General features: G+C 46.0%; 1 protein-coding gene and 1 pseudogene across 1 annotated transcript in view; one reads left to right on the top strand and one right to left on the bottom strand.

The window, feature by feature from the left end:
- LOC102759726 (keratin, type II cytoskeletal 3) overlaps positions 1 to 23,356 on the bottom strand; it is a 56,379-nt gene extending 33,023 nt beyond the window's left edge. Inside the window, exons 1-10 of the mRNA XM_015559607.1 lie at positions 22,721 to 23,356; positions 21,447 to 21,667; positions 20,092 to 20,152; positions 19,274 to 19,369; positions 18,539 to 18,685; positions 18,304 to 18,429; positions 17,468 to 17,682; positions 16,800 to 16,808; positions 15,987 to 16,021; positions 15,494 to 15,558 (exon numbers count right to left, since the gene is read on the bottom strand). Coding sequence (XP_015415093.1) covers positions 15,494 to 15,558; positions 15,987 to 16,021; positions 16,800 to 16,808; positions 17,468 to 17,682; positions 18,304 to 18,429; positions 18,539 to 18,685; positions 19,274 to 19,369; positions 20,092 to 20,152; positions 21,447 to 21,667; positions 22,721 to 23,356 — 1,611 coding nt within the window. The remainder of the gene's footprint in view (positions 1 to 15,493; positions 15,559 to 15,986; positions 16,022 to 16,799; positions 16,809 to 17,467; positions 17,683 to 18,303; positions 18,430 to 18,538; positions 18,686 to 19,273; positions 19,370 to 20,091; positions 20,153 to 21,446; positions 21,668 to 22,720) is intronic.
- Positions 8,462 to 8,776, top strand: LOC102753933 (annotated as a pseudogene).
- Positions 23,357 to 23,719: the final 363 nt, after the last annotated feature.

Below are 23,719 nucleotides of genomic sequence, written 5' to 3'. Positions count from 1 at the left end.
GATGATTTCTCAACAGAAACTCTGCAGGCCAGAAGGGAGTGGCAAGAGATATTCAAAGTGATGAATGCCAAGAACCTACAACCAAGATTACTTAACCAGCAAAGCTATCATTCAGAATTGAAGGGCAGATAAAGAGCTTCACAGATAAGGAAAAGCTAAAGGAATTCATCACCACCAAACCGGTATTATATGAAATGCTGAAAGGTATCCTTTAAGAAGAGGAAGAAGAAGAAAAAGGTAAAGATACAAATTATGAACAACAAATATGCATCTATCAACAAGTGAATCTAAGAATCAAGTGAATAAATAATCTGATGAACAGAATGAACTGGTGATTATAATAGAATCAGGGACATAGAAAGGGAATGGACTCACTATTCTTGGGGGGGAAAGGGATGTGGGGGGTGCGGGAAGAGACTTGACAAAATTGTGCACCTAGGGATGAGGACAGTGGGGGGATAAGGGCAGAGGGTGGGGCGGGAACTGGGTGGAGGGGAGCTATGGGGGGAAAGAAAGAGGAACAAATGTAATAATCTGAACAATAAAGATTTAATAAAATTTTAAAAAGTTAGAAACATCAATGAGAGAGGAACATTGATCAGCTGCCTCCTGCACACCTCCCACTGGGGATGTGCCTGCACCCAAGGTACATGCCCTTGACTGTAATCGAACCTGGGACCCCTCAGTCCAAAGGCCGACACTCTATCCACTGAGCCAAACCGGTCAGAGCGAAGAAAATATTCTAATCACCCAATGACAAATACTCCCCAGCATCTGGGGTAAAAATGGAAACATACAAATATAGTTCAGTTCTATTATCCATAAGACTTTGACAGAGAAATAAAAAAGAAATACATTTTGGTCTTGGTTTTAAAGGGAACACAACAAAATGAACGAAGTCTATTTTACAGTTGAGCTTTAGACCAAATGTTTACTTGATCTTAAAGCAGAAAATCTGTGAGAAAATGCAAATGATTAGAGCTAAATAGGGACTGGAAGAAGTTTTGTTTGGAGAGAGCATGGCTCAGGAACAGGGTCAGCTTCCAAATATAGAAAATTCCCTCAGGCATCTGGACCCGATTTCAGCACCAAGGACAGAGCAGGGTTCCAAATAAAGTGAGCCTCTGGGACCAAGGACACTCCACCAACTCCCTCCCCCCAAATTTGCTGGGGGGTTGGGGGGAAACTACACATGTTATTGGTATAGTATGGAGGTTACAAGCATAGATTCTGGGGTCTAACTACCTAATGTTCAAACCCTACCACTTGCTATGACCTTTATGTTCCTTCATCTTTTCCTCATCTGTAAAACAAGGATAATTATACCTACCCCATAGGGTCCTTCTGAAAATTAAATGAGTTACATGTGAAATTCTCAGAACAATGTCTGGACAAGTAGTAATTAGTAAAACTGTTGCTGGGGGACAGGGTGGCTGCCATTGAATCATAAGGATTGAAGATATAGGGCAGCTTTGATCACATTCTTTAGACCATCCTGACCTAAAGATCCCAAGGGGGAAGGTAAGGAAAGGCTGCCCCAGAGGTGACCCAAACTGGGCACTGCAGTTAGTAAGTTAACTGTCCCTGAGCCATTTGGAGCTCTTGGCATGGGCCACAGAAGCCAGTATACTAACTATGCCAGCCCCAGGGTGTGGCTTTCTCTGGGCTGGATCCAGAAAGATTGAAGCACATCATGGCAGTCGGGCAGATTGTACAGTCTGACCCAGTTGGCTTAACCCCAAGGATTCCCTCAGCACCCTCATTATCTTCTCATCTTTCACTCATTCCGCACATCGCTGCTAACATAACATTCTGCAGGCCATATTTTCAGTATATTGCCCTCTGTTTAGCAAATACCTTGGGTCATTATTAATCTGAAATACGTATAAAGCCAATTGTACCATAATATATTACAGTTTAACAAAGAAAAGGAAATAGAGAGCTGAGAGTAGACAAGGCAGAGTTTCTATTCTCCACCATATCAAGATTGGCTGACACTAGCCTTTGGGATGTGTTGTATGCCTGTTAGGAAACTCTAAGTGTTCTGCTCTAGCAAATATATAAAATTTGTATCCCTGAGCCCAAGGGAGAGTGTAGTGCAGTGAATTTCATCAAGAGTTGTTGAGGCCCTTCTTTGCCACTGCATCCAATGACCAACAGTCCTATGATACTTGGTTCTCAAGTTGGGTCCTTGCCTTGGCCAGAGTCCTCATCAACCTGCACTTATCACCATCCAGCATCTTCTGTGGGTGGCAATCTTCACATCCAAGGCCAATTTGATGCTCATTAGCTCCTAATAGTCATGCAAGAGATGGGTCAATTCCTCTTTAGCCTGCTGCAGGGCCTCCCTGAGCTCTGCCAAATTGTCCTGGCCATCTCTGGGGGTCAGTTCACCATGCTGCTCATAATCAACAACTGCTTCCTGAAGGTTGGCATTCTGAAATGAGAGAGGGGAGAAGAAGAGGACTGAATCTCTAAACCCATCTGGACATGTGGCAGATGAGCACAGGCTTCTATCTGTCTCCTTAATGAAAAATCTCTAACCTGTGTACTGTGTAACTGACCATGCTAACTTATTTTTCCCATATCATTCATATCCACGTAGCTACACCATGCTGGGAAATTCCAGTGGTCATTTGAGTTCTTACCCAGATATAATGGTCACTTGCTTCCCAAACTCTTAGGAAGGGATAATCCATGATCTGAGACCTCAGAAATTCAGTCCCACTTATTTTATGTAGTTTTAGAGCCTCACTCACTGAAACGAGAGAAGATAACTCCATCTTGAAGGTGATGTGTGGGGGTAGAGGTAACATGAAGCCCTTGCTCTGTCTTGTATCACCAGGGATGCCACATTACTGGAGGTTTCAATGAGGACCTGAAAAGCTGCCCATCTGCTAGGTCCAAGTGCCCTATTGGCATCCCAGGGCACCACTAAGAGTTACAATTTCAGGCTTTAAGGAGCTACACCTGCCTATTTCTTAACATTTTCAATCCTGGCCCCCAGCCTCTGGACCATCCTGTTGAGTGGTGCAATCTCATTCTTGGTGTTCCTTAGGTTATTGCCATGTCTGATGACTATGGTCAGCAAGCCCTCAACCTGGAAGTGGGGGAACAGGTTAGGGAGAGATTATCTCTAAACCTCAAACATGTACATATAAAAAGGGGAAATAGGGTTGCAATCAATTCAGAAAGTCTTAATATCACATAAATATCCACCAGACATTAGGAGTGGGGGAAAAATCACTTAACTGAAAATCATGGCTGCTCTTAAAGATATTATGCAGCCCTGACCAGTTTGGCTCGGTGGATAGAGCGTTGGCCTGTGGACTAAGCGGTCCCAGGTTCAATTCTGGTCAAGGGCATGTACCTTGGTTGCAGTCACATCCCCAGTAGGGGGTGTGCAGGAGGCAGCTGATAGATGTTTCTCTCTCATTGATGTTTCTAATTCTCTATCCCTCTCCTTTCCTCTCTCTCTGTAAAAAATCAATAAAATGTATATTTTTAAAGAAGATATTATGCAGTAGAATGAAAACACTGCAAATTTGTAAAAGAAATTTCAGTGGATTTCCCAATGAATAAAATGTGCATTCTCTGAGAAATTGCCAGGAGGGGCTGGAGGTGAAAGAGCAGGAGCCCTGGGAAAGGCTGGTGGGTCCAGGTTGATGCAGTGACCCTCATTTCCTTTGGCCTCGTACAGAATCTCAGCCTCGACCTTGCTCTTCAGCCTTGACCTCAGTAATGATGCAATCCAGGTCCAGATGCCAGTTTTTGTCCATTGAGAGGATGACAGATATGTCATTGGATTCCAACAGGACCTGATTGTACTCCTAAACACACACAGGGCACACCATTGGGCAGTCTCACCATCTCTATATGATGTGCTGAACCTTCCATCCACAGGGTCAGGAATGTTGTGGAGGTCATTCATTCAACAAATACTTTTTGAGCACATATTCTGTGCCAGACACTGACCAGGTGGTGGGGAGTGTACAAAAGTAATGCTGTCCCATCTCTCATGGAACAGTCTAGTGACTGCCTGAACAACCTTCTCACCATCATCTTTGTTTCCTTTTTTCCCCATTCTTCCATCTTCAGTCCATCAAAGTCCCAACTCTAGGTCAAGGCCAGAACCTTTCTTCCCCCTCCCACTGAAGAGGCTGAGCCCTGGTGGGGGACTCACACAGCATGTAATCTGAGACACAACAGAGTCCTGATCTCCACCTTCAGCTGGGTGCTCAATCTTTCCCTTGTCCTGTCAGCTTCTCATTCATTTCCCTTGACCTCTATCACAATTTTCTACCACTCTCCTGAGCCCCTACTCAGTCCCCATTTCCTGCCCTCAGAAGATGACCTGGCTTTCTACTTCACTAAGAAAATTGAAGCTATAATAGGTGATCTTTCCTCAGCATCTTTTGTGTTTTCACTCTTACCTGCCTCCGCACCTGCTTTATTTTCTTTCCTCTTGTACAAGGCTACAACACAGCCTCATAACCATCTCTAGGTCTTTACTCCATCAGTTACCTCCTCCCTCTCATGTTCTCAATGCCTCCTCTATGCTCAAGTCTTTCCATCCTTAAAGTCCCTCTCTTGGCCCATGACACCTTGTTATCATTCTGTCTCTTCCCCTTCTTAACTAAATGTCTCAAAGGGTAACCCAAAATTCACCTTGTCCACTTCCCCATCACTGATCTATGAAATTATGGGCACCACACCCCTGAAAGTACATTCCTTGCTGACTTCCTAAAAGCCAATCCCAAAAGATACCCTCCAGGTCTCATCCTCCCAGATCTCTCTGCTGCAGTTGGAATGTAGTATTAGCTTTTTCACTAGGTATTAACCATCATTTTCAGTATCACTAATTTGCACGTATTTTTTAAATCCCCACAGATTCTGAGGCACTGGAGAGAAGTAGTAGTGTCCTTACTGTCTTATTCTAGAAAGGCAGTGCCAACCCTGCATGGAGAGGTGTAGCGGCAGGCCAGCTGCAGAAACTGGGGAACAAGGAGAGTCAACAAGGGTTTGGGGATAGTTTCTCTCCTCCCCAGATCTCAGGGCTCAGACACAAAACCACCAGGGCCACCATGTGCAGTTGTGCAGGTGGTATCCTGTGCAAGAGTTCCAAACAAGAGTGGGTCAATACTGAGAGGGAGTGAGTGAAGCAGACCTTAAATCCTACAAGGCTTATCCTGCTTATTTCTCTCTTAGCTTCACCACACACTCCACCATCTCCTCTACCACTGCAGACATGATCTTGGAGGTGGCCCCTCCCCATAACTTGGCCCCACCTTCCTACAGGGAAGAGTGTGAGTGAGAGCTAAAATCCAGCCCACACTCTGGTCACCACGCTATGTGCTGTAGCATGAGCTGTGTCCATCCAGAGCACAGTCACCTTTTCTTTACACAAAGTGTTGTTCTTTTCCAAGTCACGTGCTTGTGGAGCTGTGTCTGCACAGGGTGAACACCTGTTTCCAATGCACAAAAAGACCAGAGAGGCCAATGAGAGAGACCTCAGAACACCAGAGCTGGACATTGTGAATCTCAGGGTAAGGAGAAACCACTGCTAGAAAATCTTCCCTTCCCCTGTATCTCACTGGCCTTTGTGTTGGTGGAGTCATATTGCAGTAAAACTGTCTGAGTTCAGCCCTAACCGGTTTGGCTTAGTGGATAGAGCATCGGCCTGCAGACTCAAGGGTCCCAGGTTCAATTCCCGTCAAGGGCATGTACCTTGGTAGTGAGCACATCCCCAGTTGGGGGGGGGGCGGTGCAGGAGGCAGCTGATTGATGTTTCTCTCTCATAGATGTTTCTAACTCTCTATCCCTCTCCCTTCCTCTCTGTAAATAATCAATAAAATATATTTTTTTAAACTGTCTGAGTTCAAATCATGGCTCCCCACCTTCTAGTTACATGACCTTTGGTAAGCTGTTTAACTCAGTGTGCCTTGGTTTCCTTCAATAAGGTGAGAGTAACAATAATATCTATTTCACAGGTTGTTGGGAGGGTTCTAAAATTTAAGAACAGGTCCTGGTGCATAACAAGCACTAAGTCCACATGAGCTCTTAGCTCACAGTGTCATATGTACAATGACAGAAAACCAGGGCCACTATGTACAGCTGTGCAGGTGGTATCAGCACATCAACCAAACGTCACACCCTCTTATCACCAGCGTCCTCATTCTCCAGATTCCATGTGTGTTGTTGATGTTGTTGCTGCCATCATTTCTGTTTAGTGCTTTTCTGTTTCAAAAAGGCAGGCATGTAGATGTTAGCGTGTGTGTGTGCACATACACATGTGCATGTGTGTCTAGGTGTGTGTTGTCAGAAGATCGGGGCAGACATCAGCCATGTGTGGATGGAAAAACTAGACAGAGTGATTCACCCCTATATTAAAAATTGTACTTAGTTCTAATGAAAAAGCAATAATTATCCAAAGCTGGGAAAAAACTGTTAGGAATGCCTCAAGTCTCCGTTTTCTTTGTACTTCCACCACAAAGTGGTATTGTTGGCCAGGTAAGACCCTGCATCTTAATCACCAGTTCCTCGGGGCAAAAAGTGAATGAAATAAATGTATGGGCATTCAAATGTGAACTGTGCTGGCCTTGACTGTGAGTAACCCCACCTTTAATAAGGCAGACACCTGGCTTGAAACAAACCAGTAACTAGTCTTAAGGTGGGAGTGAGAAAGGAGCTGTAGTGCATGCCTTTGCTAACTGCTCTCCTCAGTTGGGTGGGTTAGGGGTGGTCAGCCTGAGCACCCGAGAGGCAGGGAAACAGTTTATCTCCATCAGCCAGGGAAGAGCTAACGGAGACATTTCCTCAGTAACCTTGGACAGCGTGAGGCCCTCAGGATCTCAACCAGTGGGAGAAAAAAAATCCCAGAATGGATAGAGAAGGCAAGAGAGGCTGGGGAAACAGACCCAATCAGCACATCAGTCCCTGCCCAGCCACAGCTCAGCTTTCCTAAATGCCCTGGGCAAAGGTTTACACCTAATCAGATAGCAGCAAGCCAGAGATGCCCACTCCACTGCCAATCCCTGCAGAACTTTCTAACAGTCTTCGTATATGTGAAGTGCTGCCCACTGCCCCTGGTCCTTCACCTCCAGGGTCTTCAAGGTTCTGGAGATTTTCTCCACTTTCCCCAGGGGACTAGCTCTTACTAAAAGAGAAGCATTCCCTTCCCCACCTTCCCCCCGCATCCAAACCCCAGTCTAGCAGCCAACTATATGCTCCCTTTGCCCCTTTCTTAGGTCAGATTCCCAAGAAACAGCCTCTAAGAAGGATATTTGTGGGCAGGAAATGTGTTGGGAATGTTCTTAGAGTCAATATTGAGTAAATGAAACAGACCCTAAATCCTACAAGGCTTATCCTGCTTATTTCTCTCTTAGCTTCACCACACTCCACCATCTCCTCTACCACTGGAGACATGATCTTGGAGGTGACCCCTCCCCGTAACTTGGCCCCACCTCCCTACAGTCCTGTTGGCCCTGAGCTAGGTTCTATGTTCCTCACTCCACATCAACTATTGTCAGCATCCCCACAGGCACTAATTCTAGCCCAATTATCAATGTTGCAGGGATTCTGTACTTCTGAGTGTCTCAGGTGCTGTTGAAGTCCTTGACTTGGGTGAGCAGATTAATGAGAAAAACAAAATGTCCACCCAAGGAGAACATGAGCTGAATGAATGAGGAGGCGATTCACAGAAAATGAACATTAAATAGCAAATCAAGACATTTGTAATACTCAACCTCAGTAACAATCAAAGAAATGAAAATCAAACCTAGAAAATAATCAAAAATTAAAAGGAATACCTAAGTGTTCATAAGACTGGAGAAACAGAAAGTCTTATACGTTACTTATAAAGGTATCCAGTGGAACAATCTTTCTGTATAGCAGTTTAACAATACTAGTGTAAATAAAAAAATTTTTAAGTGGCTTAGCATTCTACATATAAGAAATTATCTTAAAGAATGAATAACAAATGTTCAGAGATGTGTGGGTTCATTGTAACAATGTTTACTATAGTTGAAAAGAGTAGAAATAACACATGTATCAAAATGTGCTTCATCCATATAATGGAATATTGTACAGTCATTAAGAATGATGAGCTCAGCCCTAACCGGATTGGCTCAGTGGATAGAGCGTCAGCCTGCGGACTCAAGGGTCCCAGGTTCGATTCCAGTCAAGGGCATGTACCTTGATTGCGGGCACATCCCTGGTAGGGAAAAAAAAAAAAAAAAGAATGATGAGCTCAGCCATGGGGACCAGAGGCAGGGGGTGGCTCCTGGAAGTCAGTAATGGGGACTAGATGGGAGGTTCCAGGGTGCCCCAGGCTGGAAGCAGAGCCTCTGGCCCTCGGGAGATGGATACTGCAGAAGAGATTGAAGTCTTGGAAGAAGAGAGATTGTCACTGTCCACCTCTTCCGCCCCTGAAGCAGAATTTGACGCTGTAGTTGGATCTATCATGGATGCCAAGTTCCAGGCCCTGCAGAGAAATTTCATGGACAAGGACCACCAGGAGTTTGAAGACACAGAAGAGAATAAACTCACCTACATGCCAATTGCTAAGGACTACCTTTCTTTGGAAGAAAAATACATTAATCCTCTCATTAATCTGCTGGAGAGAATTCCTGGATTCAACATGGCAGCCTTCACAACAACGTTTAAGTACCATAAAGATGAAGTGGCTGATGACATGTTTGACATGCTGCTCACATTTAGGGACTTTCTGACATTTAGAGAGATGTTTCTGGACTATGGAGCAGAAAAAGAAGGCTGAGAACTTAAGCAGTGGTTTAGTGGTGATTTCGTTGTGCAAGTCATCTTCTGAACTGGCTTCCCAGAACTGTCTGCCACACTAGCTCCCACCCCCAGGCTATGGAAACCTTCTGGACATAATGAACTCAGTAGTCTGGGAGAGGCTCCTGCTCTTGGAAAGATTGCAGCTCTTCATTAGTGTTAGGGACTGTGTGTCAACAAGATAATGATCTGACCCTCCCAGGACTTCTGCTTTTCCTGAATCACCTTTTGTGTTCAGTAACCCCTAATACTTCTGCCAAAGAGACACCTCTATCGGGTGCTTTTGCAAGTCAGACTGTCCTGGGGAAAGACTATGTGCAGCATTCCACCTGAAGGACCTTCCCCAGCACACAGGTTCCTGTGTCAGCAAAGTGGAATAACGCCATGACAAGCCCTGCCTGCTCCAAACACCGCAAGCAGGCTCTGCCTGAATTGTCCATGTGCTCCCAGAGCTTGAGTAAGAGTTCAGTGCTTCAAACCCAGTGGGTCACCTGTGTGCAGTTTTTTACTATTTGGCAGTGCCTACCTAGGGTGTTAAACAGCTGCCCCTGTCTTCACATTTCTGAAACTCTTATATTCTGCTTACCATTTGGGAAATTTAGAACTAGTCTTGTCTATGGGAATAAACTATAAAAACAAAAAGATGTCCTTTACCCAAAAGCTACATGTGAAAATCAACTCCTGGTCTTGAGTTTGCAGTTCTTTTATCTTTGGCTCCCAGCCCTGGTGTAGTCCCACTGTTTTGAGAGAAGCCTCTATTTTTTAAGTATCATTTTTTGAAAAAAGAAATTTTATAGCTGCCTACTCAGGCAAATCTAGTAGACTTAGTCTCAAGATTTCTATGATTACCCATTTAAAGATCCAAGTATTAAATAATTGCACATTTTAGTTGTTACTGCTATGAAGGCAAAAATACTTTCTGCATTGGTGTGTCTACTTTGACGGACACGGATAAACGTATACTATATGCTGGAAATAGACTAAAAATATCCTTTTTATAGCATATGAAGTGTACTAGTATTTGTGCTGAAGTGTACTAGTATCATGGGTTTGTTTTAAATCCTTTCTGTATAAATTAGTTGGTTGGTTGTGGTTGGGGATGAATGTGAGTTTGGTATAAATGTAACTCTACAAGCTCTGCACTTCCAACTCTGTTCATCTTCCTGCCAAAATGGTGTTCCATTTGCCTAACTCAGCCTGAGTAAAAGAGGGTAGAGACGAGCTATAATGGTCCTCTGTCCAGCTTTGGTATAATGAAATGTTTGGTAGAACATTTCGGACCAGAAAACATCTATATCACACCTCTAGAAAGAAGGGGAAAAAATAGTAGTTTAATTCCCAATGTGTGTCTTTGATTTTTTTAGTAGTAATAGGAATCTGTACTGAAAAGAAAAATGATTTATTTCCATATATATATTTGTTGTTATAGAAAGATATTATTTGGTAAATTTCTTTCTAGCTAGAGCCAGTGATGGCGAACCTATGACATGTGTCACCTCTGACATGCAAACTCATTTTTTGGTTGATTTTTCTTTGTAAAACGGCATTTAAATATATAAAATAAATATCAAAAATATAAGTCTTTGTTTTACTATGGTTGCAAATATCAAAAAATTTCTATATGTGAAACGGCACCAGAGTTAAGTTAGGGTTTTTCAAAATGCTGACATCCCGATCTCAAAAGGTTCGCCATCACTGAGCTAGACTAAACTCTGTTATGCCCAGATTTCAAGATTCCCAAGGACCCACCAGGGAGCCAGCAAGTCCGATGCAAAAGCAAAGAGTCATTTATTTCAAACCTAGGTTTGGCTCCCCTGCCCCCCCTTACTGGCACAGCAGCAGGTGGCAGAGAGAGCAAACTCTGTGTGGAGAGAGGGTTTATAGGGGGTTGGGGTAAGGGGAGGAGAAAGGACTATGGGCCCTGCCGATTGGCCAGGCGCCAGTCGGTGTCTCATTACACAGGATGTGGTCATAGTGATGGCGTGCACTTCCCTTGACTATCATTGGCCAGTCCAGAGAAATTCTGGGCATGGCCAACAGCGGCTTGGCTTCTGGGAAGAAGCCTTGCTGAGCATATGGCCAACGTAAGATGGAGGGCATAGCCCTTACCCTGGGGCAAGGTGGAGGGCGTAGTCCTCGCCCTTTCAAACTCTATGAGGGCAGACACTATATATCTTCTCTACTCTATTTCTGAGCCTGAAAATGGTCTAGAAAATAGTAGGCACTCAATCTAGTTGTTGAATGAATAAATGGATAAATCCCACAATAGATCAAATGGAAAAACCAATTTACAAAGCAGTATGTAAGACCCTACTCTGTGAAATACAGTATATCTACTTGAGAGTGAGTGAGTGTGTGAGTGTGTGTGTGTGTGTGTGTGTGTGTGTGTGTGTGTCAAAAAAAATGCCAATGGGTGGTGAAATTATAAATGATCTTCAACTTTGCTAAATGTTATGCAGTTTTTCTGTAGTATGTGCTGTTTTTATAATCTAGGGGAAGAGATTTAGAGGGAGAGGGAGAAGTGAAGGACAAAGAATAAAACATAAAGGATGGAGAATAAAGAAGTAGTCACCACTGGGAAATGGACTATTTAATTCTAAAGACATAGCTGGTAGGATATCAAGTATCAATTGTGAGAGATTCCTGTCACCGCTCTGACTATTTCACAAAGGTGAATGTTAGGATGAAAGAAAGGCCTTTCTTTTCTTTGCTGCAGCCTTCCACAATTTATGAGAAGCAAACTCCAAGATTTGTAGCTCCTCTGATACAGTCTCTCTGTTCAAAACATGGAACAAGATAAGCTAGTTCCAAGCTACATTCTTGCATACCCTTCATTCCTGCGCATACCCCTCCTCCCTGCTGGTATACAACCCAGGGATAATTAGTAGAAAGTTCCCTTCCCCCTCCTCTTCAAACAAGCTTCTTTGGAACTCTTCATAACTTTTGCTCTAAGAATGTTTTACAGGCTTGAGAAAAATACTGATTAGACACCTCCCTAGGTCATCTGCCCAGATTGTCTCCTGAAGAACTAACAAAGACAACCCCCTGAGGTCTGGGGGGTTTGTAAATCATGGTAGATTATGCATCACCTCCCCCTCCCTTCCTTGTCCAAGGCTTTAAAAGCAGGGGTGGTGGGGGGCAGCTTTTGCTCCTTGCCCTTGTATTGATTAGCAATGCACTGGCGCTTTCCCTTGGGGGAAAGTAAACGCTCTCTCACTGTATCTATCTCTTCTCTTAGTTGTGAATTCTTTCACAGCCCAAGTCACCAGCCCCAAAACCCTAACAGTAAGTACCTATTCTATATACTCTGGCTGCCTTCAAAGGCAAAGACTTCCCCAGCTGTCTTCAAATGGAAGATGGATTTCAGGGATTCTTCAAGGTTCAGGATTGCCAGCCTCCCGTAGACTTAGAAATATTCCTCCCTAACCCCTAGCCTGACTTAGACATGATGCCCTCATCCTAGAAGCTTCCCTGATCCACTGACACATGATTTAGCCCCAGCCTGTGTCAAGAATATGGACCATGATGCTAATCCTGGAATTTTCCTGCAATCTGGTCTGTACATCTCCCTGTAACCTGGCCCTTCCTCCATGCTACACGGGCTCTCTCTTCTTCCCAGTCCTGATCTAGGCTTCCTTTTCAACATAGAGCATCTGAGGTATTTTCCTAGGGAATGGTGGCTTTTCTTGTAACATCTATAAAAGCCACTTAGGGCAACAATTCAGAACAGCCTGCCCTACTCCCAAAGTACCCAGAGCTGTGCCAATGGGGAGAGGGCTACCTCCTGTCTGTAGATCTTGAAAAGATGGGCAAGCATTTATTGAACTCTAAAAACTAGGAATTTTAAAATGGCTTCTTCTCCAAGTCTTAAGACCAGGGCTGCTATTCTTTGAAGATCAGATTGGATGAGTTTAGGAAATTAGATAAAGTGCCAGAACAAGCGGTGAGGTCCTGGCACTCTCCTTGGACCATCAGACAAATACAGATGCCCTGTCATTAGTCCAACTCTGATATGACTTCTGTGGAGGAGGATGCATAATCTACCATGACTTACAAACCCTCAGCAGCTGTCCCATTACCCCAGGGTTTCAGCTTTCTGAGAAGAGATGGGAAATGCCAGTGAAAGGTTAGGCATGCACGCATTTTCCCCATTTCTAATTTTACATCCATCTGGAATTATAGTAGGCAGTTAGACAGATATGAGTAGAGTGGGAACAATAGGCCAGGTGCAGAGGGTCACCAGGGTGTAGAGCTCTGGGTGCCTAGCAATGGGCAAAACTATAAGCCCTTGGATGACCACTCCCTTAAGCATTAATTCTGGGAAGTTGACATTTAGGCTTCAGATGTGTTTCGGCTCCAGGCCCAGAGAAGCAGCAAAATCAGATGGTGTAATGCCATGGCTGACATCAGGACTAGCTGCAATGACTAATGACCCCTGGTGCCAACCAATCAGTGGAGACCATGAAGGGGCACACTTGAAAGTTGATGAATGGTCTATTGGGATTCTCCCCTAAAGCCTCCAGATAAAAACTCTCAAGATGGAGAACCCTCCACAGCTCTCTGTGGAGCATGCCCACACTTACCCACACACACACACACACCTTCTTTCCCCAGAGAGCTTTCTCTTTCTTCCAGAGCACACTGTGCCTTTTCTCTGGATTTCATCTCAAGGCAAGTATCTCTCTCTCTTCCCTAAGCTCCAAGAGCCCTTTTTTGCCTCTGTAACTCATTTCCTCAGCCCATTTCTTCTATGGCTCACTTCTTCTACCTCTGTGACTTACTAATAAACTTTCTCTTATGGTTTGAGTCTTAGCTCTGAATTCTTTCCTACCCAGAACTCAAGTACTGAGATTGCTTTTTACCCACTACTGAGGTCTAACACCTGGTGCAGTGTTTCTGCCACTAACAAAATGAGCTTTACTAGGGTAGCACTCCTACAGTCTCTTCCCTGATGAATAAGTTTGGAAGGTAGAACTGGGCATGCATTGCTCTTCCCCTCTATCTCATAGGGTCTGGCTGTCCACAGCAAGTTTATGTTCTGCTCTCTTATTTATCATGAGGGGTCTAATCCCATAGGGAAGATCATGATGGCCTTATGCTGCCTCTGTCCAGGGGGAAATCTAGCCTAATCCTGAGGTCCATGATAGGAAATGAATTTCACCAAAGTATAAGCCACATTCTCCCATACCTGCTTTATTGATAATAAAGGCAGTATTGGCTCTCCATTAGCTCATTCCTTTGTCTTTTTAAATTGGCTTAGAATGTGATCAGGGAAAGAGGGTGTTATATATTTACCCCTTCAGATCCCAGAGCTATGTTTGCAAAAAGAAAATTTGATCTATGTCTGGCTGGCATAGGAGTGGAGCAAAGGAGGCAAAGTCCTGGTGGAATCTATTCCCTTAATGCGCTGCAAAACCTTTTTCTTCCAAGGCCGATCACAGGGGCCTTCACAGGGGCAGAGGATAGATGATAAGATCTCTTTAGGAGTGGGGAGGGGGTGTCCCCACTTACACACATAAGTACTCTTGGGCAGACCTATCACAAGAAGCCCAACGAAATGGGTAAAGGAGAAGCCAAGACAATTCAGTGCCTGTTTACCCACTACTGAACTTCTGTAAGACCACCATCCACACCTGATTTCCCTCCATTCTTGTCTATTCTGTGATGCCTTGAATGAAAGTCAAGCACCAAAATGTGAAATACAGTGCAGTTTATTGAGAAAAGAAAATGCGACATAATCATCACCAGAGGACCCACAGCTACGGGAATTAAGGAGACAGAGGTAAGTCAAGATATGATGCCCAGAAGTGGGGAAGGCATCCTGTGAACCAATAGTCCAGAGGTCTTGACCATCCATGCTCTAGCACTGGCCCTCCTCAGACAAGGCTGAAACATGCCAGGTTCAGACCATTAACCCCCAGGGAGAAAGGGAAGTGGGCCAGAGTGGGAACAGGCAGGCTGGGAAGGTCCACACTGGTTTTAGCTCAAGTGTTGCTGTCCAAAGTCAGGGGCCATCACAAGGTCACATCTAGGGACATCAACATCCCAGACTAGCATCTGGCCTTCCCTGGCCTGGGAGATGTCTACAGGATGGAGGATCCAGAAAGAAGTTCAGCCCCTTCTCCAGGGAATTTAAGGAAAAGCAAGGTTGAGGTTGGCATCTAAGAGTGGGAGTGCTGTTGCAGGCTGAGAGGGAAGCAGGTGGGCATGGAGATTTGGCCCTGGAGGATCACTTGGAGCTGTGCTGGCTTGAGCTGGGGGTCTGAGAGAAGCGGATATTGGTGCTGCCTCCACCGCCAGACTTGTAGCCACTGCCTCCAGTGGTCTGGATGCCACCAGAGCTGGAGCCAATTCCGCTCTGGCTCACAGAGCTGCTGCCTCCACCGCTGAGCCTGCTCCCAGCGCTGCCACTCTGGTAGCCACCAGTGCTGGTGCCACTGCCGCTCTGGTAGCCTCCGGTGCTGGTGCCACTGCCGCTCTGGTAGCCTCTGGTGCTGGTGCCGCTCTGGTAGCCTTCGGTGCTGGTGCCACTGCCACTCTGGTAGCTCCCAGTGCCACCATTCTGGAACCCCCTGGTGCTGCCGCCGCTAATGCCACCATAACCACTGCTGTTGCCACCGCTTGCTCCTCTGTGGCCACCACTGCTGCCTCTGCTGCTGCTGTTGCCTCTGTAGCCACCGCTGCTGCTGCCACTGACCCCTCCAAAGCCACCACGGCTTCCGCCAGAGCTGCCGCTTGTGCTGGTGACATTGCTGACCACTGCTATAGGAGAACAGGCACTCGATTCAGGCTAATGGGCTAGGCCTATATCCCAGCTCCACCCTACTTGGCTGTGTGACTTAGAGAAAGATACCCAACTTCTCTGAGACCTCAGTTAGTTTGAGAGAGAGAGAGAGAGAGAGAGAGAGAGAGAGAGAGAGAGAGACTGGCCCTTTAGTGCTATTTTCCAAAAACAAGAGTCAGGAGTATCCACATAAATTTCTGGTTCTCCAACCTGGGGAACCCCCAAGACCTCAAGGGTGTGCCAGTTTACACTAAGTTAAGTGTGTGTGGCCATGGCCTGAGACCCGAGGTACCATTTGGTGGCCTGGCCTCCTTTCATGGGTCAGGTTCTCCTGCCTGAAGGTCAGGGAGGATGTTCCTAATTCCTCTTTTTACAATCCAGGAGAAGGTTTTTGAAGGATACTTACAAATGCTCACAGCACTCTGACACTCTCCAGACATCCTAAAAAAGGAGAGAAGGAGAGGTGGATTATTTCTGCAATGAGACATTAGCCACACTGCTGAAGGTTCATAACTTTGGGAGCCATGTTCTCCCATTTGCCCAACTAGGGGTCAAGTTCACAGAGGAAGAAAGGCTATTCCAAGCCTGTTTCCATGACCAGATCTCCTCAGGAAATGGGGCTGCTTCAGGGGTTGAGATGTCCAGAAACTCTACCAGCCACCCTCCAGATCTCATCTTTCCCTTAGTTCCCACGATTATCTGTTCTAGGCAAATCCCACTTGATTACCCCATTCTCACCTCTCCTCCCCTGCTGGACCTTCTTACCACCTTGCCTTCCTTCTCCACCCAGCCCTGGCCTTTTTATTTCTGACTTTCCTCTTCCAGGAGACCTTCTCCAATGAGCCCTCCTGGGGTGGTGCTGGGGGTGATGATGATGGTTGTTCAAGGTGGGTAAAATGTGACAGGAGCTGACACAACACATGAATTTGAAAATGCCCTGTGCACACTGCTCATCTTCCTATGCCTTGTTCTTGTTTGTGGAGCAGGCATGTCCACAAATCTGAGTAGACATGGAATATGTCTGCACACCTTGCCAATGTGGGCCCCCCTGGTGTCGACCACTCCCTCCTCATTGCACAACTCCCAGTACACAGAGCTCCATCTTCACTCGCACTCCTCTCCATAGGGACTCATAAGAAATCCTTACGTTTTCTTCTCTCACTTGCATTTTGCTTTTCTCCATCAGATTGGGAGCTGCCCAGGGACAAAGGCTATGAACCTGGACTGCCTAAAGCATCTAGTCAGTAGAAAGATCTCTCAATTCTTAACACACTTTTGGCCTTTGATATCTACTCACTAAACCCTAACTTGCTGCTTGATATTGAGTTAGTTTTCCAGAGTATGTATGTATCAGCCACCTCCTTATATGGACTCAGGCCCAGGGGTTGGTGGTTGCAGAACTGTCTATATTGAGCTGTCTATATGTTAACCATTAGCCACATAAAAATATTTAAATTTATTAAAATTAAATCAGATGTAAAAATCGGTTCCTCAGTTGCACTAGCCACATTTCAAGTGCTCAAATGGCGAATGGCTATTGTATTGGACAGCACAGATACAAAGCATTTTGATCATCTCAGAAAGTTCCACCAGACAGCCACTATAACTTTTTTTATAGTCTCAAAGCACTTTTTCTTACACATCATACATAGTAAAGATCAACAAAGGATGTAATACAATATTGATGTCCACAGTAAGTTGAAGAGTTGGATGATGTTGATAAATAAAAAATAAGGGTGCTTGAATGCTAAACGCTGTCATTCAGGAGATTCCTTACCCTTTGTCTGGGTTGTCCTCTCCTTGTCATCTTGCCTTCTTTCTTCACTATCAAACATCACTTTAAAATTATATCTGGAGAATGCTGACCCCACCACCCCTCACCTGCACTCCTCGCCCTCCAGCAGCTTGCGGTAGGTGGCGATCTCCACATCCAGGGCCAGCTTGACATTCATCAACTCCTGGTACTCACGCAGCAGCCGGGCCATGTCATCCTTGGCCTTCTGTAGGGCAGCCTTTAAGCCTTCAAGCTTGGCACTGGCGTCTTTGAGGGCCATTTCCCCACGCTGCTCAGCTTCAGCAATGGCTGCCTGAAGGTTGGCATGCTGAGACAGAGGAAAGTAGATCAATTAGCATAGTGACCAGGAAACAAACACCTGAACTTTCCTGAGAGGTCTCTTCCCCATCCAGCATCCCTTTGTTCCCTTCCTTAGAGATTCAATGGGGCATGCTCAGAAAAACAGAAGTCAGTTTTGCAAGTGGCTCATTCATCTCTGGCCCATTGAAATTGACTCATGTCTCATCAAGAAACGGAACACTGATTTGCTGGCAAAGGTTGTCGTGGTCTGGTGGGTGGTTCTTTTGGTAAGACTGTTTAAAAACTCCCTTGCCTAATCATTTCATTTCAGTGATACAAATTAGTCATCAAGGTTATGTGACAAATAGTCACAGAGAGCAGATCCTACTGAGAGCTGAGTGTTAAAGGCCACCCCTACAGTTGCAAGATTTGGCAAACTAGAATGGGCAACCATCTCTTCTTAGGGACCAGCAGGAAGCCCAGCCTTTACGAGGAACATCTGGAGAAACAGAATGTCCCAGAGATGGTGCTATTCCACATGTGACACCATGAAAGGACAGAGAAAGCATGTGGCAGGGGCACAGCTGTTGCTTCTCCTTCTCCCCAGGGCCCAGAAGACCTCCAAGATCTCCAATAACCCCAGACCCACCTGTTTCTTGACATTTTCAATCTCGGCCCGCAGCCTCTGGATCATTCTGTTGAGCTCCATGATCTCACTCTTGGTGCTCTTCAGGTCATCCCCGTGTCTGCCGGCTGTGGTCTGCAGCTCCCCAAGCTGACAGAAGAGAACCCAACCAACATGTTTTTGAAAAATGTGGAAGCATTCTTGATTAAGGTCAGCAGGACCTAAAACTAGAATGTGGGAATAGGAGGAGGGCTCCCACCTTGGTCTGATACAAGGCTTCAGCCTCAGCCTTGCTCCTCTGGGCAATCTCCTCATACTGGGCCTTGACCTCAGCGATGATGCTGTCCAGGTCCAGGCAGCGGTTGTTGTCCATGGACAGGACCACAGATGTGTCACTCACATGACTCTGCATCTGGGACAGCTCCTGTGAGGAACATGGATGGTCATCTTCACTATCCTCTGGCCTCAGGGGATATTGGGAATGAAAAAGTTCAAGAATTTTGATCAGCAAAGATATCCCAACAATGGGGCCAGGAGTGGGACAGTTAGAATAATAAGCTTGCATTTTAGGCCTGGTTAGAGATGAAACGATGTCAGACAACAATGCTAAAGGAAAAGGAAATACACAAATATAATCGGGTCAGCCTGAAAGTATCAGCGAGCAGCATTCTGTGTGGGTTTCGATGGGACTGCAATAGGGAAGAGTGTTCTGAAGGAGCTAGCTGTGATACTCGTATAGGAGCCAGAGGGAAGATGTAGAGCAAAATGGGAAAGTAAAGCTGACAGAGAGGAACCTTGGCCCTGTGGGCCAGGTCTATACAGGCTGGGGAGCTAAGTTAGCATTTCCTGGGTAGGGCGGAGCTGAGTTCTGAGCCCTGACACTGCTTTTGTGTGTGTTCTGCCACTTGACTGTCCCCTAAAGTTATACTTGAGAAGCATGTTTGGGAAGATGCAGGCAGGAAGGCTGTGGAGCTTGGCAAACCAAGGAAATCACCATCTCATAGAGGGTCCTCAAGAAGTTGAGCTCATCCGTCAGGCTGTCGACCTTGGCCTGCAGCTCCACCTTGTTCATGTAGGCCCCATCCACATCCTGGGGCAGAGGAAATGGTGGTCAGAAAGCAAAAGAAGACCTCTGCTCCCCTACCACCCATAGCTCTCTCCTAAGTCTTCATCTCTCCCCTTTGTCCCTCACCCACCCCTCCTCCTAACTGTGAATTCTCACCTTCCCTCTTTAAAAAAAGAAAAGAAAGGAAGGAAGGAAGGAAGGAAGGAAGGAAGGAAGGAAGGAAGGAAGGAAGGAAGGAAATAAGAAAGGAAGGAAGGAAATAAGAAAGGAAGGAAGAAAGAAAGAAAGGTATTCTTCCTTATAATTGCTTTGACCAGTCAAACCCCAACAGTGTAACACACTATAAACCACATCAGCCAGGCATGGGATAAGGGTAGAAAAAGCACATTTTTCTAATATTTGACTTTGGTAGTATAGCACTAAAAACCACCCTCCTGAATTGGAATAAAGGTATTCTTCTCACTATTCCATCTGTATGATAACTGATCTAAACAAGTGACAGTATTTATAGATTGTTACTTTTAATAACATATGCGTACATCTGTGGGCTAAAAACTTTGATTAATTCTATCCAAAAAATGTTAATTATCAGTTGGCATTACTAATCAGCTGATTTCCAGAAATGTAAGGAAAAATGTAAGCCACACACATGGCGGAGGGTCGCCATGCCCAGAGCTGGCTCTGCTCTCCCCATGGTGGCAGTGCCCAGAAACGGAGCCTCAACCTGCCCATCCCAACTCACTTACCTTCTTGAGTCCCACAAACTCATTCTCGGCCGCAGTGCGTTTATTGATCTCATCTTCATACCTGGGACGGAAAGAGACACACACTTGGACAGTGACATTTCAGAAGTTAAAAAATAAAAAAGATGAAGATCTCTAGCATTCATGCGGAACCTCCTCACTCAGAGATGAGACCAGCTACAGGGGGCCCTGGGCTCACACTCAGTTTAATGCTCTGCTGACACCATCTTTAAATTCTTAATAATATTTTAACAAGGGCCCTGCATTTTCATTTTGTACTGAACCCCCAAACTTATATAGCCAGTTCTGTCTGGAGGCCTCTCCTTGCCCTCCTCCAAGTCGGGGTGACAGGCTGAGGTGTGGGCAGGCGGGGTGGAGGGAGATTTCAAGGAGCCAGCTACTTGCGGCTTCGACAGGCATCACAAAGCACAGTGCATATGTGAGACCTAGAGAGATATTTGCTCAGAGCCGGTGTTTCTGTTTCTCTTTTCATTAATTACAGTTGCTTCTTATAGGAATTAGGGATAACAATGAACTCATGTCTCCTGAATGCATCAAAGTTACCGGCTTTGTGCCTATTAAAAATCTCCTGCTGAGATTAAAGACTGGAATGATTCCAGGAGGAAAGAGGTTTCTGAATGATGAGAATATGAGTTGTCACTGGACTCCCAGAGCCTAGCACTCAGCCTGCCACAGATGGGTTCCCACCAGGTCTGTGCGGTTGAATTGGACTGGGGCTTCCCCTGAGCAGGTGTACCCACTCTCATGGGTCCTGACGCCCAAGGATGCCTGTGAGAAGCCCTGTTTGCCTCTCACAGACCTCAGGGGGTGTCAACTACAGCTCCAAACTGCATGAAGAAGCTGAATGAAACTGCAGAGATGGGGTTGGACTGCACACCCTGAAAGTGCCTTCCCCAGCAGGCCTGGACTGTCTACCCAGAATCCCTGGGACCTGTGGGGCACTCAGACTTCTGGGACCTGCCCGTACCCACTGATCCTGGATGTCTAGGACCAGAGCACAGGAATGTACATTTTTTACAAACTCCCACAGGGATTCCTATGTACAGTTAAGTGTGTCGGGCTCTTCATCCTAAAGAGCTTCAAACTCTGGGAGGCTCTCCTGTCCATCTGGGCTGGCATAGGAGGGAGCCTGCACTGAGGCTGAAAAACATGTCATAATTACCTCCTAGAAGTCTCAGTCCCCACCCTCTCACCCCCTTCCGCTCGGTCATGTTTCCCTCAATAAACCATCCAAGGTGTTGCCTGAAGGTGCAGTCGGGAACAATTAAAATCCCAAAGTGGGGTCAGTCCTCCCTGCTAATCCCCCAGAAAAGGAAAGTGTCCAGTTGGGGCCTCACTTCTTTTTGAAGTCTTCCACCAGGACCTGCATGTTCTTCAGCTCTCCTTCCAGGTTCCCTCTCTCCCCCAGAGCCAAGTCCAGCTGCCTGCGCAGGAAGCTGATGTAGGATTCGAAGAAAGGCTCCAGGTTGTTGGGGCCCGAACCGGAGCCTGTGGTCTGCTGCTGGAGCAGATTCCATTTGGTTTCCAGGACCTTGTTCTGCTGTTCCAGGAACCGCACCTGCATCCCAAAGGGTAGAAATAAGGAGCATGAACCCAGTTTTTTTTTAACTGCAATAGCTTCTGGGTTTTTGTTGTTGTTTTGTTTATTGGGTTTTTTTGTTTTGGTTTTGTTTTGGAGTTATTGTTTTTTTGGAATTTGGGAAAGATGAAGATTTAGAAAAGGGAGAGCTAGAATATTAAGTGCTCACTCTATACCTATTTTCACATATTTCCTCTCATATAATCCTCACAACCACCTATAAAGGGGATGTTATTATCCCCATTTTGTAGATAAGGAACCTGAGCTTAATTAGGTTGCCCAAAGTGATGTGGCTACTAAGACACAAAGCTAAGAGTCAAACCAAGCACTTCTCTAGTCTATTGAGATCCTTCAGAATACAACTAAAGGAGGGCAGCACAAATAAAGTTATTTATTATTAAAAACTTATTCACCTCTAGACAGGCAGAGAAAACAGTCAATGAGGTCTAACTTTTCTCAGGTTGTTCTGGATTTTCTTTAAACTTACAGGTAATCTAGGTTTAACTTCCAATCCCAGGTTCATCCTCCAGACCAAGCACACCCTCCCCTGTACCAGCATGGACCCCTCAATTTAATAGCGGCTAAAGCACAGCACCATTGAGAAGGTAAGTCAGTTGCCAATACTGTCATTGAGATAAAGTCCCAAGATTTCTACTAGTGCAAGCTTAATTACCAGCCAGTTTAGATTTTCACAATTGCTTTCTAAGAGTAATGGAAAATTAGCTATTATAGTGTCATAGTTAATGCCCTATTCTTAACAAGAACTAAAAGCATATTTGGACCCTCACCTCATTTTTCCTGGTCTTAGCCCTAGAAGTAAATCAGGATTCAGAATCCTACTGCCTTTTATCGCTGGGAAAAAAGGACCCAAAGAGCAAGAGAGGCAGGCTCACTGTCTTGTAGGGACCAAGGCAGAACCATGACAAGAAGCCACACCCCTGCCTCTAAGCCAGGCAGATCCCACTGCATCTTTCTATACGAACCCCCTGGGTGGCCCAAACCCTCTATGACGCCCCTGGGCTTTTCCCTCACCTTGTCGATAAAGGAGGCAAACTTGTTGTTGAGGGTCTTGATCTGCTCCCGCTCCTGGGCCTTGACCTGCCCAATCTGAGGGTCGATCTCCACATTGAGGGGCTGCAGAAGGCTCTGGTTGACAGTCACTTCCTGGATTCCCCCAGGAAAGCCACCAGGGCCAAAACCACCAGGACCACCAAAGCCACCAACCCCTCCAAAACCACCAGCCCCTCCAAAGCCACCAGCCCCTCCAAAGCCACCAGCTCCTCCAAAGCCACCAACCCCTCCAAAACCACCAGCTCCTCCAAAGCCACCAGCCCCTCCAAAGCCACCTCCCATTCCTCTGCCACCACCAAAGCCACCACCAAAGCCACCTCCAAAGCCACTGCCACAGCTGCTACGTCCTCCCCCAAAGCCACCAGTCCGGGAACCACCAGCCACACTGATGGAGATGCTCTTGTTGCCACCCAGGTTGTAGAGGCTGCGACTGCCAAAGCCACCTGCCCCGCTCCGGAACCCACAGGCTCCTCCACTGGCTCCCCCTGAACGGGCCACACAGCTCATCCTGCTGCTGCCGCCAGAGACCACAGCAGAGCGGCCAGAGAAGCCCTGGCTCCTGCCGCTGAAGGATTTCTTGCAGACTTGTCTGTTCATGGTGAGAGCTTGGAGGTGAGCTAGCAATCACTTAGCAAGAACAGAGAGGGATGAAAGGAGAGGATGAGGACAACAGAGGAGACTGACCTTTATATACCAAGCAGTCTGGCTTGGAAGAAGGAGAGGCCAGCAATTAGCTGAGAGTCATCTTGGGTTTGGTTTGCCTTCCAGGCAATAAGTTATTTCTAAGTTCCCAACACACCTCAAAAATAATCCTCTGGACCAAAACGACTTTGCTTTCTTAGCTTAATCACCCAAACCTGCCTTGGTTGACAAAAGACAGGAGCTCTCCACCCTTCCTTCATGTGATTTCCTCAAGGGTCTTAGGGAACACAAACAGCACCTGATCCAGCAGGATGAGTT

The sequence above is a fragment of the Myotis davidii genome, unplaced genomic scaffold (genome assembly GCF_000327345.1).
Source record: "Myotis davidii unplaced genomic scaffold, ASM32734v1 scaffold233, whole genome shotgun sequence".
NCBI classification, from domain to species: domain Eukaryota; kingdom Metazoa; phylum Chordata; class Mammalia; order Chiroptera; family Vespertilionidae; genus Myotis; species Myotis davidii.
Note: the sequence above shows the minus strand (reverse complement) of the source record. Positions and strands in the feature narration are given on the sequence as shown.